The 13,280-nt window shown below is 45.1% G+C and overlaps 3 protein-coding genes across 3 annotated transcripts; 1 reads left to right on the plus strand and 2 right to left on the minus strand.

The window, feature by feature from the left end:
* Positions 1 to 3,012: 3,012 nt before the first annotated feature.
* AOL_s00173g132 (uncharacterized protein) lies at positions 3,013 to 5,432 on the minus strand (the record flags this gene model as incomplete). Its single annotated transcript, XM_011127874.1, has 3 exons — positions 3,013 to 3,053; positions 3,121 to 4,065; positions 4,124 to 5,432. 3 exons carry the CDS (start codon positions 5,430 to 5,432, stop codon positions 3,013 to 3,015), a joined length of 2,295 nt encoding a protein of 764 aa, XP_011126176.1.
* A 4,273-nt stretch (positions 5,433 to 9,705) lies between these two features.
* On the plus strand, positions 9,706 to 11,304 carry AOL_s00173g133 (uncharacterized protein; the record flags this gene model as incomplete). Its single annotated transcript, XM_011127875.1, has 3 exons — positions 9,706 to 9,903; positions 9,977 to 10,124; positions 10,202 to 11,304. The coding sequence occupies 3 exons, from the start codon at positions 9,706 to 9,708 to the stop codon at positions 11,302 to 11,304; spliced, it is 1,449 nt and encodes a 482-aa protein (XP_011126177.1).
* A 700-nt stretch (positions 11,305 to 12,004) lies between these two features.
* AOL_s00173g134 (uncharacterized protein) lies at positions 12,005 to 13,203 on the minus strand (the record flags this gene model as incomplete). Its single annotated transcript, XM_011127876.1, has 2 exons — positions 12,005 to 12,916; positions 13,003 to 13,203. 2 exons carry the CDS (start codon positions 13,201 to 13,203, stop codon positions 12,005 to 12,007), a joined length of 1,113 nt encoding a protein of 370 aa, XP_011126178.1.
* Positions 13,204 to 13,280: the final 77 nt, after the last annotated feature.

Here is a 13,280-nt window from a genome sequence, read left to right on the forward strand (position 1 = left end):
TATTATACTGCAGTGTCATTCGTAGCTATGTCACTTGATTCGTTCATCATTCATATAGCTAGGTATATAGGCTATATGTATATGCATATAAAATTCCTAATTCAATATCAAGTAAATTTATGAATGGCATAGGTAAATTCTGGAAACATGGAAATATGTTTCATGCCACTCATATAATCTTTCAATCTGTCATCTCTCTGATGAGGCAGTACTGCAGTACAGTATCTCGAAAAAGAATATGCCGTCAATTTCAGATCTCAAGGCCTGGTTTGGGATCTTGCCATGAACCCTAAGGTACTAGAAAGACTGCCATAGCCGAAATGGAAATGGCTTAGACCGGAGTACTTACCTTGCGCAGCAGTACTATAAATATTCCAGGGCTTTTCGTGATTCAATGAATATATATATATATATAGTAGGGGCTTGGTAACGACAACGACTAGACAAGTTAGACCTATCAATTAATCGAATAATTTTATATAATGTTTGTAAAATATTCCCGAGGGCGACTTAATATTATAAAACATAACATTCGATAAAATTGAGCACGAGAAAGATTGATTTGACAGTGAAAACACCCAAATAGACAGCTATTCTGTGGTCTATTCAAAACCCCACTTTCTATATGCGGTTTCAAAAAGAAAAACACTCGGTGAAGCTGTCGGTGTCAAAACTGATTTTAGAAGGTACATCGATCTAGTTAGTATATATGTTAACTTGTTGTTCAACAAATAAAATACAACAGCGGAGATGGCCATGAGTCTAATATAGTCCTAGCATACTATATACCTCATCGATCGTTTATTCCACTCCACCAGAAGTACTTAAATATATACATACATCCAATAAGAACTCCTGTACATCGCGAAACCTATAAACTCGCATGTTATACACACCGGTAACACAGCCTTCGCTCGTGCTAGTTGTTTCTTGAAACATGCATGGCACACATGTTCCACAAAAAAAAAAAAAAAAAAAAAAAAGGAAATCCGGATTTCCGTTCCGTGCGAAAGATCTCCTATTCATGACACGCGAATACCTCATTTCGAAACAGATCATCCAGGCAACTCCACATGGAGCGAAAGCCCGGCATGCGATGTGCCCATTTCCACCTGCCGCATTGTTTTTGCCTCCCTGTGGAACAGCTCTTATGCGGCATTTTTGGGCCCTGATACACAATATCGGTACCTTGAGGTACTTCCTCCAACCATGATCCAATCAGATGCATTCGTCTCTTTTTCCCTTGAAATTCCCATCACATCTTTTTTTTTTTTTTTTTTGATACCTTCAGGCATGAATCTTGCCACGACAGCAGGCATCTGAATATTGGTTTACACCGAATTAAAAGGACGGAACCGGTACATGATGCATGACTTCGCACTTCTCATCAACTTACTCGTGCATAACCTCGACTCGAGCCCTCGCTCTCGAAATGTGATTTGGGTTTCTCCCGGAAATGGATGAGAGAAAGCACTAGAAAGTTTTGAACATACATGCTTAGGTTTGAAGAGTGAGCTGCAAGATTCCAGAGAGTACCGATAGATCTAGATAGAGAGAGATCGAGAGCAGCAAAAAAAAGCCTGGTTTCACGTATGCATCGGAGGAATTCAAGTTCTGTCGAAATTTCGGCTATCGTCACATACCAGACGGCTATCGTCACATACCAGACAGCTGCACACCCCTTGCATAATGGAAAGCTAGGCTTCCAATCACCTCTTCCTCCATCCGTTCGTATTGATAACCCAGAGGCTGCATTTGAAATAGTTCAACTATCTTCCTCCAGCCGTTTATAAAAAAAATAAAGAAACAAAAAACAAAAAAAAATTGAAAACTCTTCTTCTTTCCATACAATTGGCTCAAAGACGGCCTCGTAACCGCGCTCAAACACGTTGGCAAGTTGGTATGTATCGCACCGCTATATTTTTAGTGGTTTATACTCAATCTGGAGATTTACCTTAAGGCTTGGCTATTCCCCGACGGCATAGCCATATGGGCAAAGAAATGGTTCAATTTAAAGTTCTAGATTCATTGGACAGTTTCAAAAAGACGTTCTAACCGTTCTCCTCGGGATAAAATCTCTGGCTTGCGGCGATCCCGCTCGTTAGGGCCCTCGCCAATATACCCTGCATTTGATCGACCGATTGGCTTGGAATTCCTTGAGGCAAATTAAGCTTATTGACTCGTTGCCTACACATAAGGTCTAAAAGCCATGTGGTGGGAGGGTTCCTAGCTAACTGAGTAGCTAGCTTGCCGATAGCTTGTGCGGCGCCGGGCCTATTATTTTAGTGGCGAATACAATAAGTCACCTCGTCATGTCTGTGCAGGGGCACGCCGGCCTTCGACGAGTCGAACAGCTCTATTTGGCGTTCTCGCTGAGCGGCAGGCGTACGAACAATACGTATACTTGTGCATGGTCAATATTTCAGTAATCATAGATTTTCATATTTGCTTTGGCTAGTTTGTAAATCACATTCGAAGTGCCTTGGAACAAAAGTGGATATGCGAAGCAACAAGAGAAACACTAGACATTATTTCGCATAAGGAAACTGAAAGAAACTGGAAACTGAGTTGCTGAAAGATCGGAGCGTCGAACTTCCATATCTCGTCCCAAAGAAATATTTAATCAAAGCGCCATCTCAAAAAGTGAAACAAAGCAGAAAGATAGAAGGAAGCTGGCAAAATATTAAATAGATCGTAATCCCAACCGTGCTATGCTACAAGAATCGAAAAATGGTCCAGCTAGAGAGTGAGTGGACGAAGTGGGTATTGCCGATAATAGAACCCGAAAAAAAAAAAAAAACCGTTGTATATCCCGAAAATGCCGAAGGAAACGATCAGTTGTCGTCAGACGTGGTCAATCGCAGCCGTTATAAACGATTTAAAACCGTTGGTGTGAAAAAGAGGGAAAAAAAACAGGGACGAAGCGTGAATTGAGGGAAAAGAGAAGGGAGAAGAAAGGGGAAAGAAAAAAATTAGACCATTGAAGGTCGAATGAACGCGACTGAAGAGTTATCAATGCACTTCGCCCTGCTCAGGTGTGGTAGCTAAAGGACCTATAAAAACAGACCAGGTTAACGCTCGAGTTCAAACAGGTTACTCATAAAAATGGTTGGTACATACTCCATGGATTATTAATCCTCTGTTCAGCTGCAACTTTGTTCTCCATTGCTCTCTTCCATTCCCTCCACTCTGACGCGATATCGGTTAGGACAGATCCCATAACGCTTGCACTCGCCATCAACCCATGTCCCTCGCCCTGCAAGACGTTAACATCGCACCTCCTCATAGTTTGGCCTAACCATTTGACGTTCTCAACAGGGACTCTCGTGTCCTTAGTTCCATGGTGAATAACGACTGGGCGGTTGATATCCACATATCTAAACCCGATAGGACGGGAACGCTCAAGGCAGACGAGCAGATCAACAGCAGGGTTCGCATTTCGAGTAGCAAGGCTCCAAATTTGATGGGTAAGGCGTTCATCGTAGCTATGCTGTCGTTCCTTTTCCGCAGCGCTATCGAGAGCCGCGGCAATGATTGCATCGGTACTGTTGATTGCATCTTGCTCCATAACCGAAGTAATGGTAGGAGAGCGGGGCTCATAAGACATTCGGGAACCAAGGGTAGTAGAAGCCACACCAGTAGATGTTATTGAGTGACGCTTTGTGCTGTTAGCACCAGTTGCTCCACTGCTAGGGCTACCTAGGAGTTTCCCTTTGTCTCCGCTTGTTCTATTCTTTTTCTTGTTTTGAGTTTTGGGTAGCGATGTAGTGAGTGATGCGCTTGTAGCGGACATGAATGAAGAGTTTGCGGCTTTAAGGAATGGGGTCGGTAACGCTCTTAGAATACGTTGCGAGGCAGGCACAGCCGCTGGCGATGGTGCGCCTTGTGATGTCGAGATAGTTTCGAGCTGCGAAGGCGGGATCCATGGGGCTAAAAGATGGATCTTTCCGCGAATATGACCTGGCATACGAAGAGCCGTAGCCAAGGCATAAATTGCGCCTGCAGAGTGCGCCAGAAGGGAAAACTTTGTGATCTTAAGCGACTGACAAATATACAGGATGTCATCTAGAGAAAACGTTAGTAACAAGCCTATAACCAAAATAATATGAAAAAGAATATGTACCTGGCCAGCTCAGGACTGTCCTCTCGGATTCCGGAATGGCATCGCTCTCGCCTACACCGGGCCTATCAGGAGTAATCAATCTAAGACCCAGGCTCAAGGCAAGTTCATCGTAGAAAGCCGTAACATATCTTGTCAGGCCCATACCAACACAGATGAACACGGCATATCCGTTCGGGTCTCCGACTTCGCTGAACGATATTGTTCGTCCGGATGTGGGAAACCGGAGCTTCTGGGATAACCGTGGCGAACACAAATAGGCTTCGACAGCATCGTCAATCGAGTCAGCATTAGAAGCTCTATCATCCAACCCAGCGAGAGGCTGTTGAGACAATGTAGGAGGCGAAGAACGTCTCCGTAATCTACCACTGGACGAACGTCGATGGCTAGTAACTGGCGGGTGCGAAGTGCTATGCGGAAGAGAACTCTGTCGTTTCAAAGAAGTGCTGGTGGTACTAGTACTAGCATGCGGTGCATGTTTCGGCTGTGTGGGGCTCGTAGGAGTGGAAAGAGCTGTGGCGAACTGTAAACCAGCAGAGGCGGCTGTCGAAGATGCAAGTGCGGAATGGCGTCTTGGGTCGCGTTTAGATTTCATTCTGTCAGGGGAAGTTACAGATTTGCCATAGCTGGACCTGCGTTCAGGTACCGACAGTGCGGCTGCAGCATTAATCGCTGGAGCAGCTAGGGCTTCCATGGTCGTTGTTGGAGTCTTAAAAGTCTGGAGTTGATGGGATTCCGCGTTTTGAAGGCGTATATCTTCGGTACTGCTCATGCGCAAGATTGCTTTTGGGGGTTGGGGAACGCTCGCTCGAATCTTCTCTTCACTGCTCCTTCGGGAAAACGACTGTATATAATTCGGAACATCGGTAGTGAAGCTAGATCGTTTGCCCAAAAAGCTATCCCTGGAGGACTTTTGAGAAGAGCCACTAGCGCTCTGTCGTTTGCTAGTTCTGACAACTGGGGGTGTCGCAGCGTCTTCTGGATGTAGGAGGTGATAGTCTCGAACTGGCGAGTTAGAAGTTGTATAGGCTGCGCCGTCCTTACCAGGCACTAAATCGGCACTAGGTCCATCAAAGAAAAGGGTGTGCTGAGGAGAAGGGGCTATTTTCGCCAATGACTCGACAAGAGATGCCATTATCTCCGGGTCTGCAGACAGCTGGGCTGTATTCAGTGGGGAGGGGGCAGACTTTCGGCGAGGGTTTGAAGAGCGGGATGACTTGCTGTTACTTGCGCCAGCTCCACCAGATCCATTACGGGGAATGTTGTTGGGGTGGAGATTCTGGCGATACATCGATGTTGATGTGGTCGCCATCGCGGGCGGCTATCTTTTGTTCTGGCCGGAGAAAGGAGTGCAGGTGATGCAATGCGGTGGGCTATGCAAATTTACCTAGTTTGCTCGGTTGTACCCAATAAACCTACGCTATGTTCCAGCGCATGGATATTGACTAGGCGGTTGTTTGTGTGAATGTTGTCGACTTATGCAAGGCACCGCACAATTAATCTCATGAGACTATCCGTGCTGCGGTGGAAGGTGGAGTGAGAAACTTCGAAGACTGTTGTGAGTTAAAAAAACAAGCTTGTACTTCAGGCTGTGTGGATGATTTAGATGAATTGACATATGCAGGCGGTCACAACTGAGCTGCGTGTGAAAAAGGAGGAAAAGGAGTAAGTCTCGATTCCTTTTGCGTTTGGGAAACTGCAACTAGGGATGCAGGAGCGGATGTAGATGCCAACAGCAAGAATGTGAGATTAGAAAAACTCTTCTCTCTCTCTTTTGAAGGAAAAGAAGATAGAAAAGAAACTAAAAAGGCTCAAGCCGCAGCCGTGGGATAGGTATTTTATTCTTGTTGGTTTTCCCAGGATCTGGGGAATAATATTATTATTAGAGGACCTTTGTGCGATGATTCGCGGCGGGTTAGCTTCCTTGGTCCTGGTCTGGGATAGAAGTATCACCAGAGAGAGAAAAAGGAAAGTGGAAAAGGAGGTGGGAAGCTTCATCAGCGAGGACAAACCTTTTTTTTTCAAAACGGCACAAAAGTGTTCGATGGGATATGATATCAATTAGCGAGGGGTCTATCCGAACGCAAATTCCTCAGGTTTCTCCCCGAAGCTTGAGAGCGGGAGAGAAGTGCAGGATCCCTGGCCACCAATCTGAACAGACGCTGTGAAGCCTGCTGAATCCAAAACCGTGAGATACTTTTTCTTTTCTTTCCGAAAATGACTTTTTGTGATGCGGCTTAACCGACACAGTAGTGTCGTAGCGATCGTTCAAGGTTTTCCGGAATCGTAGAGTACTAGAATCAGGGGGGATACGCTCGTAGCAAAATCAAATCGATTGTCGTCGTCGCTGGTGATAATGGGAAGCAGGCAAAAAACTTGGGCCACCCAGGAATTCGGTTGCCCTCGATCTCGTCCCTGTTGGTGGGTTTAATCACTCAGAATCCTTGTCTGCAAGGTCCAGGGGCTACTGCCCCACCCCGTGCACGTCCAGCTCGCGAATCAGACGCAAGAGATGAAATTTGCTTTACCACAATGGTTAGATCTTATCGTTATCAGGCGTGACAACCAATTGGGGACCAGTCCGTCGAACTGATCCATGGCGGCCAGCTCACATGGCTACAAGGGAGGTGTCGAGATTGAATCTTCTTCCCCGGTTTCGAAGCCCAATTCAAATGCAATGATCGGGTGCCTGCGCAGGCGAACTGCAAACTTTGCCCGGCACCGGCCGCGACCTACATAGGAGCAGAGCATCAATTCGCAGTTGAGTCCAGCGTGTTAATCATTAATCAAGTCGCATATATACTTCGCATTGTGGCATGTTGGCTGCATCTGATCCCGTTCGCTTGGACACAGACAGCGCTGATCTGACCATGACTTCATTTATCGCTTTCATCATGGAAACCAAATCAGCATTGAATTCATTAGCTTGAGAGCGGTGGGGCCAATAGGAAGCAAATACATGGTACGGATTATATGTACACGGTAGCTTCCCATGATGGCTCTTTTAAATTGCATTGCTCCCTTCGGCATTAACACCGGTACTAAGATTAGCATGGGAGCAAAATCGTCAAGGGTCCCGAACGAATGACAGGTGCTTACTTGCGTATGCTAAGACGTTCCCAATCTATTGGAATTAAACCTCTCAAGAAGCGGGGCTGGGTCCGCCTTGGAGGGCTATAAGAGTGTCTGGATGGAAATGTCAATTATGTCAGTTTTCGTGAGAATTGGGGTTTGTTCTATATTCAGGACTCAAAATGATTCGGATTGCTCTCAGAGGAATATTCTCGATGCATGCATGCATTGAGTAAGTGTATTGTACATACATGTCATAAACATGTATGAGGTATGATGTATGCGTGTGGCTTGTCTCGAGGAGGCTGGTATGAACGTATCGAACCTCTTGACAACACAAGATTGGGCTAATATTGGTCTTGGTGTTTCATAGCAAAACTGTCCTTCATGAGTTCACCAAGTCAGTCCCTGTAGGTACATCCAAGCAGGTACCTCCCTCCTATGATGAAGTGATTTTTGTAGGTAGTGTGTACTGGATTTGAATAAACTTCAGGTACTTAAGTACTTACGATGTAAAAACTGGTAGTATAATATATTACGTAGCTGACTTAGCCGGCCAAGGATTTCACCACCACCACCACACCACTACCACTATTACATTCAGCACCAAGCTGTCTAATACAATTGCAATCTCGCTTGGGGGCCGTTATATTTGTAGCGACGGTTATCTGCATATTAATATTGTGGATGCTTAAATTAAATTTGCTGCTCTAACTCGACAATCCATTTTGTATCAGCCCTCAAGAGGATTGAATGCGGCCATGCTTCATACTTACTGAGCTTAGCAACCTATTCAGATCTGCAGAGGGAAATAGATAATTCATTGGGGAGAATGAGTGAAAAGTATGCATGCGGGATACGGTGCAACTTCGGCCTGTCAAAACTTTCACGTAGCATACTATTAATCATACGGTTGCAGTGCACTAGCCCTTGCTTCAGTTTGTTTCCACTGTCTCACGCGGCGAACCTGTGGTATATGGTAAATAAGATATGCATATGTCCACAGGGCTCAATTAGCTGTCTTCTAGAGCTATAGTACTAGTTACGAGAATACTTAAAGGGCAGGAGGAATATAAATCTAGTTAATTATATCTTGAGTCGCGTTCATACCCGAGTGCTTAGGCACCTACCCTAATGGAACTAAGCTTATAAGGCTCACTTGGTATTCTATTAAGGAGTTCTTACCAAGGCGTATCAAGCACTTGACACAATACCCATTGTCTACTGGGCTGCCTATGACTTACTATCGAAGATGCTTCCGGGAATACCGGAATCTGCGGCTCATGCGTCAGAGACTATGATATCACGAGACAGCGCAGCATACTTGTCTGGGTACGAGACAAGCAGCATACGTATATACACGTAGTCGGCCCGTTCCGACAACCGCAGCCAATTCGGAATATGCCATTAATCGAGTCCCAAAAAGGCTCGAAAAGTGTGAAAAGAACTTCAATTGAATCCCACCAAGACCCAGGACGGGCCCATACCCATAGTATAGTGATCCCTTTTTATTTTATTTTACTTTATTTTGTTTTTTGTTTTAAGCTTTTTGCTTTGGTAATGATGAAGCTCACCTACTATATACTAGTCCGGTGGTCGCTCCGTAGTGTTCGCAGCTCTAGATCTTCTTCTGGATCCGTAGATTTCCTCTGCAAGAAACGTTCCCGATACGATTCGATCCTTTAGTAAGCGCGGAAAAGACTTCATTGATGCAGATGCATGCTCCCGTTGATTCCGATCGTAACACACCCTCCTTACCTTAGCTTAGCTAGGCTAACCAGCCTCTTCCGTAGAGTCCCTTCAAGCCAATCCCTTGCCTTGGCCAACGCCGGCTTCCCTGGTTAGCCTACCAGATTTTTCCAGACAAGGCAAGAGTGATGGCTCAGGTTGAATCGTGGATGGTTCTCCCAATGTTTCCGCCGCGTAATTGGGGAGTACACCTCGGGGCGCTCCGTTCTCGCCGAATCTATGCCTGCCAAATCGATCCTCGAATGTAAACTAGATTAACCTTAGAATCGAGTTAGTGTCATGTTAGTTTTTGTCCGGTGTCATGCCTTCTCTCTGCTGGTTAGAGAGTGCAAGTGATATGTCGTACTTATATAATAGTTCACATACCAATGACGATTTGCTGAAATGTCAAAATATTCTACCGCTCATCTTTGCTCTTATCACCACCGCCACTCTTTATTTGAAGAATTGTATCGCCATATAACATATCTTTCTTTCTTTCCTTTTTTCCTTTCCTTTTGCTTCCATTTGCACTTTTATACTACCTATATATCTGTCAATTAAAATTTTTGTATACCTTAAGCTTCGTTACGTTTCCAACATTCAACGGATCGTACGGTTGAGGATCAACTGGGTAACTCGGATACCCTGCGGACCGCAACGCACGATATCACCCAAAAACAACACAAAAAACAATAAAACGCCGGATATATATAGCCGTCTGGCTGCCTAGGAAATCGGGGCAGAGGAACAGTCTAGATCTTCGAGGCTTCATAAACGGCACCATGAGAAAAAATACTATGCTTCTTACAAACTTGGCAATTTTTCCATTGGTAGTGGTCGCAACCTCTGATATCGTCGCCCGAAGTGTCCCAGGGGATCGTGTTCTAGCACTCAATTTCAACAAGCAGAAATATCAGGGTAACGGACATTATTCTAGTCGGTTGGGAAAGAGGACCGTTGAATCGGTAATAAACAATGAGGTATACATTAAAGCACCTTTAATTTATACATTGGGTCAAGAGTAACGATCTAACAGTGCTTTCGAATGTGTAGTATCTAGGTTACTACATCGATGTCGAGGTCGGCACCCCGCCCCAGAAAATACGGCTTGTTTTAGATACTGGTAGTAGCGATGTCTGGATACCATCGACCAGCTCGAAGCTCTGTCGTAGTAGGAAAAACCCATGCACCCAAGGCGCCTGTAAGTCTATATATATAACCCGGTCAACAATTCTCATCGCATCAAACTGGTTACTAATTCCGGATCGAATGAGCTAGATGACCCTGCACTATCCACCTCTCGGAAGGTCGTCTCTGGGGGTGCCTTTAAAATCGCTTATTTGGACGGAACTCAGGCCAGGGGTGACTTTGTAACCGAGAAGTTTTCGTTCGCAAATCATACCATACCTGATCTCCAAATCGGTATTGGGTATGAGATCAATGATTCCGCCGGAGTTATGGGCATCGGATTCCCTGCGAATACGGCAGCTGAAGTCGCCTATCCGGGTTTCGTCGAAGGTCTCGTTTCGCACGGTTTTATAAATTCGCATGCGTACAGTCTCTACCTCAACGATCAAGAGTCCGATACAGGCTCCATTCTCTTCGGCGGCATCGATACCAAAAAATATACGGGAGAATTACGCAGTCTCCCTATTTTAATCGGAGATGATGAACTTGTACCCACACAGTTCCTTGTAGACCTCAGTTCCATTGGTTTCGTGGGGAAAAATGGGACGGAAAAACCAGTATCTACCGAAAAATTACAAGTGGTCCTCGACAGTGGTTCCTCCTTAACGTACCTCCCGAACTCCACTATTGGACCAATCATCAAGGAAGTCGGTGGTTATTGGCAACGTGACGCGGGAGCGTACGTAGTCCCATGTTCCCTCAGCAATAACTACGAGGAGTTTGTAACCTTTCAATTCGGAGAACCCCTTGGCCCTAAAATTAAAGTTCCGTTAGAGGAGCTTACAAATTTCGCCATCGACGTCAAAGGAGACCTTATCCCTGATGAGGATGGAAACCCGATATGCTACTTTGGGATCCAACCTCAGCCTAAGGATGAGGACGATATTTACATTTTCGGAGATACCTTCCTAAGGAGCGCTTATGTGGTGTACGATCTTGACGGCCAGGAGATCTGGATGGCACAAACTGTATACAATGCTACGGAAAGTAATATTCTCGAAATTAGGAATAGTACAAAGACGAAGAGCGGGGTTCCAAGCGTTAAAGGTGTTGAGGATGAGCCTAAATTTACACCAACAACCGCCGAGGCCAAGGAAACAATTCGTCCAAATATGGGACTGCGAGTGCAGGCTAGCGGAATGTTTAGTTTTGCTATTGGAATTGTTGGATGCATCATGGGGGCTATGGTCTAAACTAAGACCCTGATTGCTACATCAACCTCTCTTTCCGCGAGACAAAGCTGTTTCTCGCATGCACCTGTTCAGAGGTAATTACTAATTCTAATTTCTGATCCTCGACTTCCCTATGCTTTTTCATCTTCTACCACTCAAAAGTATAATCCTTTGTATAAGTACATTGTATACTAGCATTTTTGTACAACAGTTTATTATTGGTATGCAGCACTAATTGTTTGTGGGGGTACCTGGTGTTTATGCTTCGAATTAATTTTACTTATTTTAAATGTATATATATATCACTCGAATAAAAGCGTTATCCGCATGGGTTTTCTCCTGGAAAGTTGAAAATATATGGACCTAGAGGTTTTGGATCAATTGATATCGCCATCGATCGATCGACTATGAAATTAGTTTAGAAAAGATTCAGTCTCGACACTAAACCAGCTTAGCTCAGAGAGGTCAAGAAAATACGGGTATGTAGGTCTCGCAAGGAGAAAAGGAAGAACGATATGAATACAATTTAAAACGCCTGACCATGGGTTCGCCCTGGAGTCAGCCTTCGACGCAAGACCGTTATTTTCCACGTTGCATTTGCATAAAGGTACAGGGCATTGGCGGCATATGCCGAGGCGGGTGGTCGAGCCCAGACTGAACTAATATTCTACCATTTGTAGATGGCCAACAAAAATTACATAAGTACATACTTAAGTAACTTTTACTGTTTTCTCAGCTTTGCCAAGGCTGCCATAACTCCATCTTCAGTCGTCGTCGTCGTCGTCGTCGTAGTAGATGGCGCGGCCTTCTGTTTGGCCGCACTAGCCGTATCAATATTTCCATCCTGTGGCATTTTCCTTCTCCTCTCTTCTTCCTCCATCTCGATCATTGCCTGCACCTCATCCTCATCCAACTCTATCGTTTCCACTGCTTCGTTTTGCTTTACCCTAGCTGGCCCTGCAATTCCCAACCGTCTATTCAACGCCAATCTCTCCTCATCACTCATCGGATTCAACGGCACTATTGTTTCACTTTCAGCTTCATCCCTCTTTTTGAGCAAAGCCCCGCCAACTCTAAAATTTTCCCTGACCGCCGTACACCACCTCCGCGTCTTCTTCTCCCCCCAACCAGGGATCAACTCCACCTGCTGCTCACTAGCATTTACTGCTGCCCTCATACTCCCAAACATCATAATCAATCCTAATGCATCGGTCTTATTCACCCCTTTAACCGAAGTGATCACATCCTCGACTCGACCCATATAATCCTCCTTCTGGCGTTCTTTAATCATCGTTGCCGGCGTATTTTCCAACGCCTTATAAAGTTCCACGTACCGCCCCGCTTCTGCGGGGCTCCATGCTAACATTATAGTTAGACTGTGGATTATTCCTGCTTTGGTAAGTTCTTTTAGAGGGTCGCTGTGTTGTTCCGTATCAACTAAGACGAGAACTACGCGAAGGGTGTAGGCTTGCCCGAGGGATTTGATACGGGTATAGATGTATTCTGGGTGAAGGCGGTGATATTTGAGAGAGAGGAAAAGCATAGCAGTCCTTGGGTTTGGAAGGTAATCTGCTGGTATGTCACCATATTCCCATGGTGTATTTTTGATATATGGTAGGAGAGGATTTCCTTTCTACAATATATTTTTGTAATTTTCTGGCGTATTAGTGAAGATATCTAATATCTAATTACTTTATCACCTCCGCTGGGAGTATTTACCTGGCGAGTATTGGCTACGATAGAGCTCGGACCAGTAGCTTTTTGAATTTTGCGAGGCACTGGTTGGACGACTGGTTGCTTTGATGATCCTGCTGTTGTTGCCGTTGCAGTATTTGTCTTAGAGGCTAGATGAGCCTTTTCAGTGGCATCTACTATCGCAGCAAAGGCTGCATCATCGATATCTCCGTAGTCGTCATCCATGGTAAAGTATTTAGAAGTGGCTGGGTGTATTAGCGACCCATTGATCGCGATAACCTTGAATCTAGGCACTTGAGGTA

This window comes from Orbilia oligospora, assembly GCF_000225545.1.
Source record: "Orbilia oligospora ATCC 24927 unplaced genomic scaffold scaffold00173, whole genome shotgun sequence".
In the NCBI taxonomy this organism is placed as follows: Eukaryota; Fungi; Ascomycota; class Orbiliomycetes; order Orbiliales; family Orbiliaceae; genus Orbilia; species Orbilia oligospora.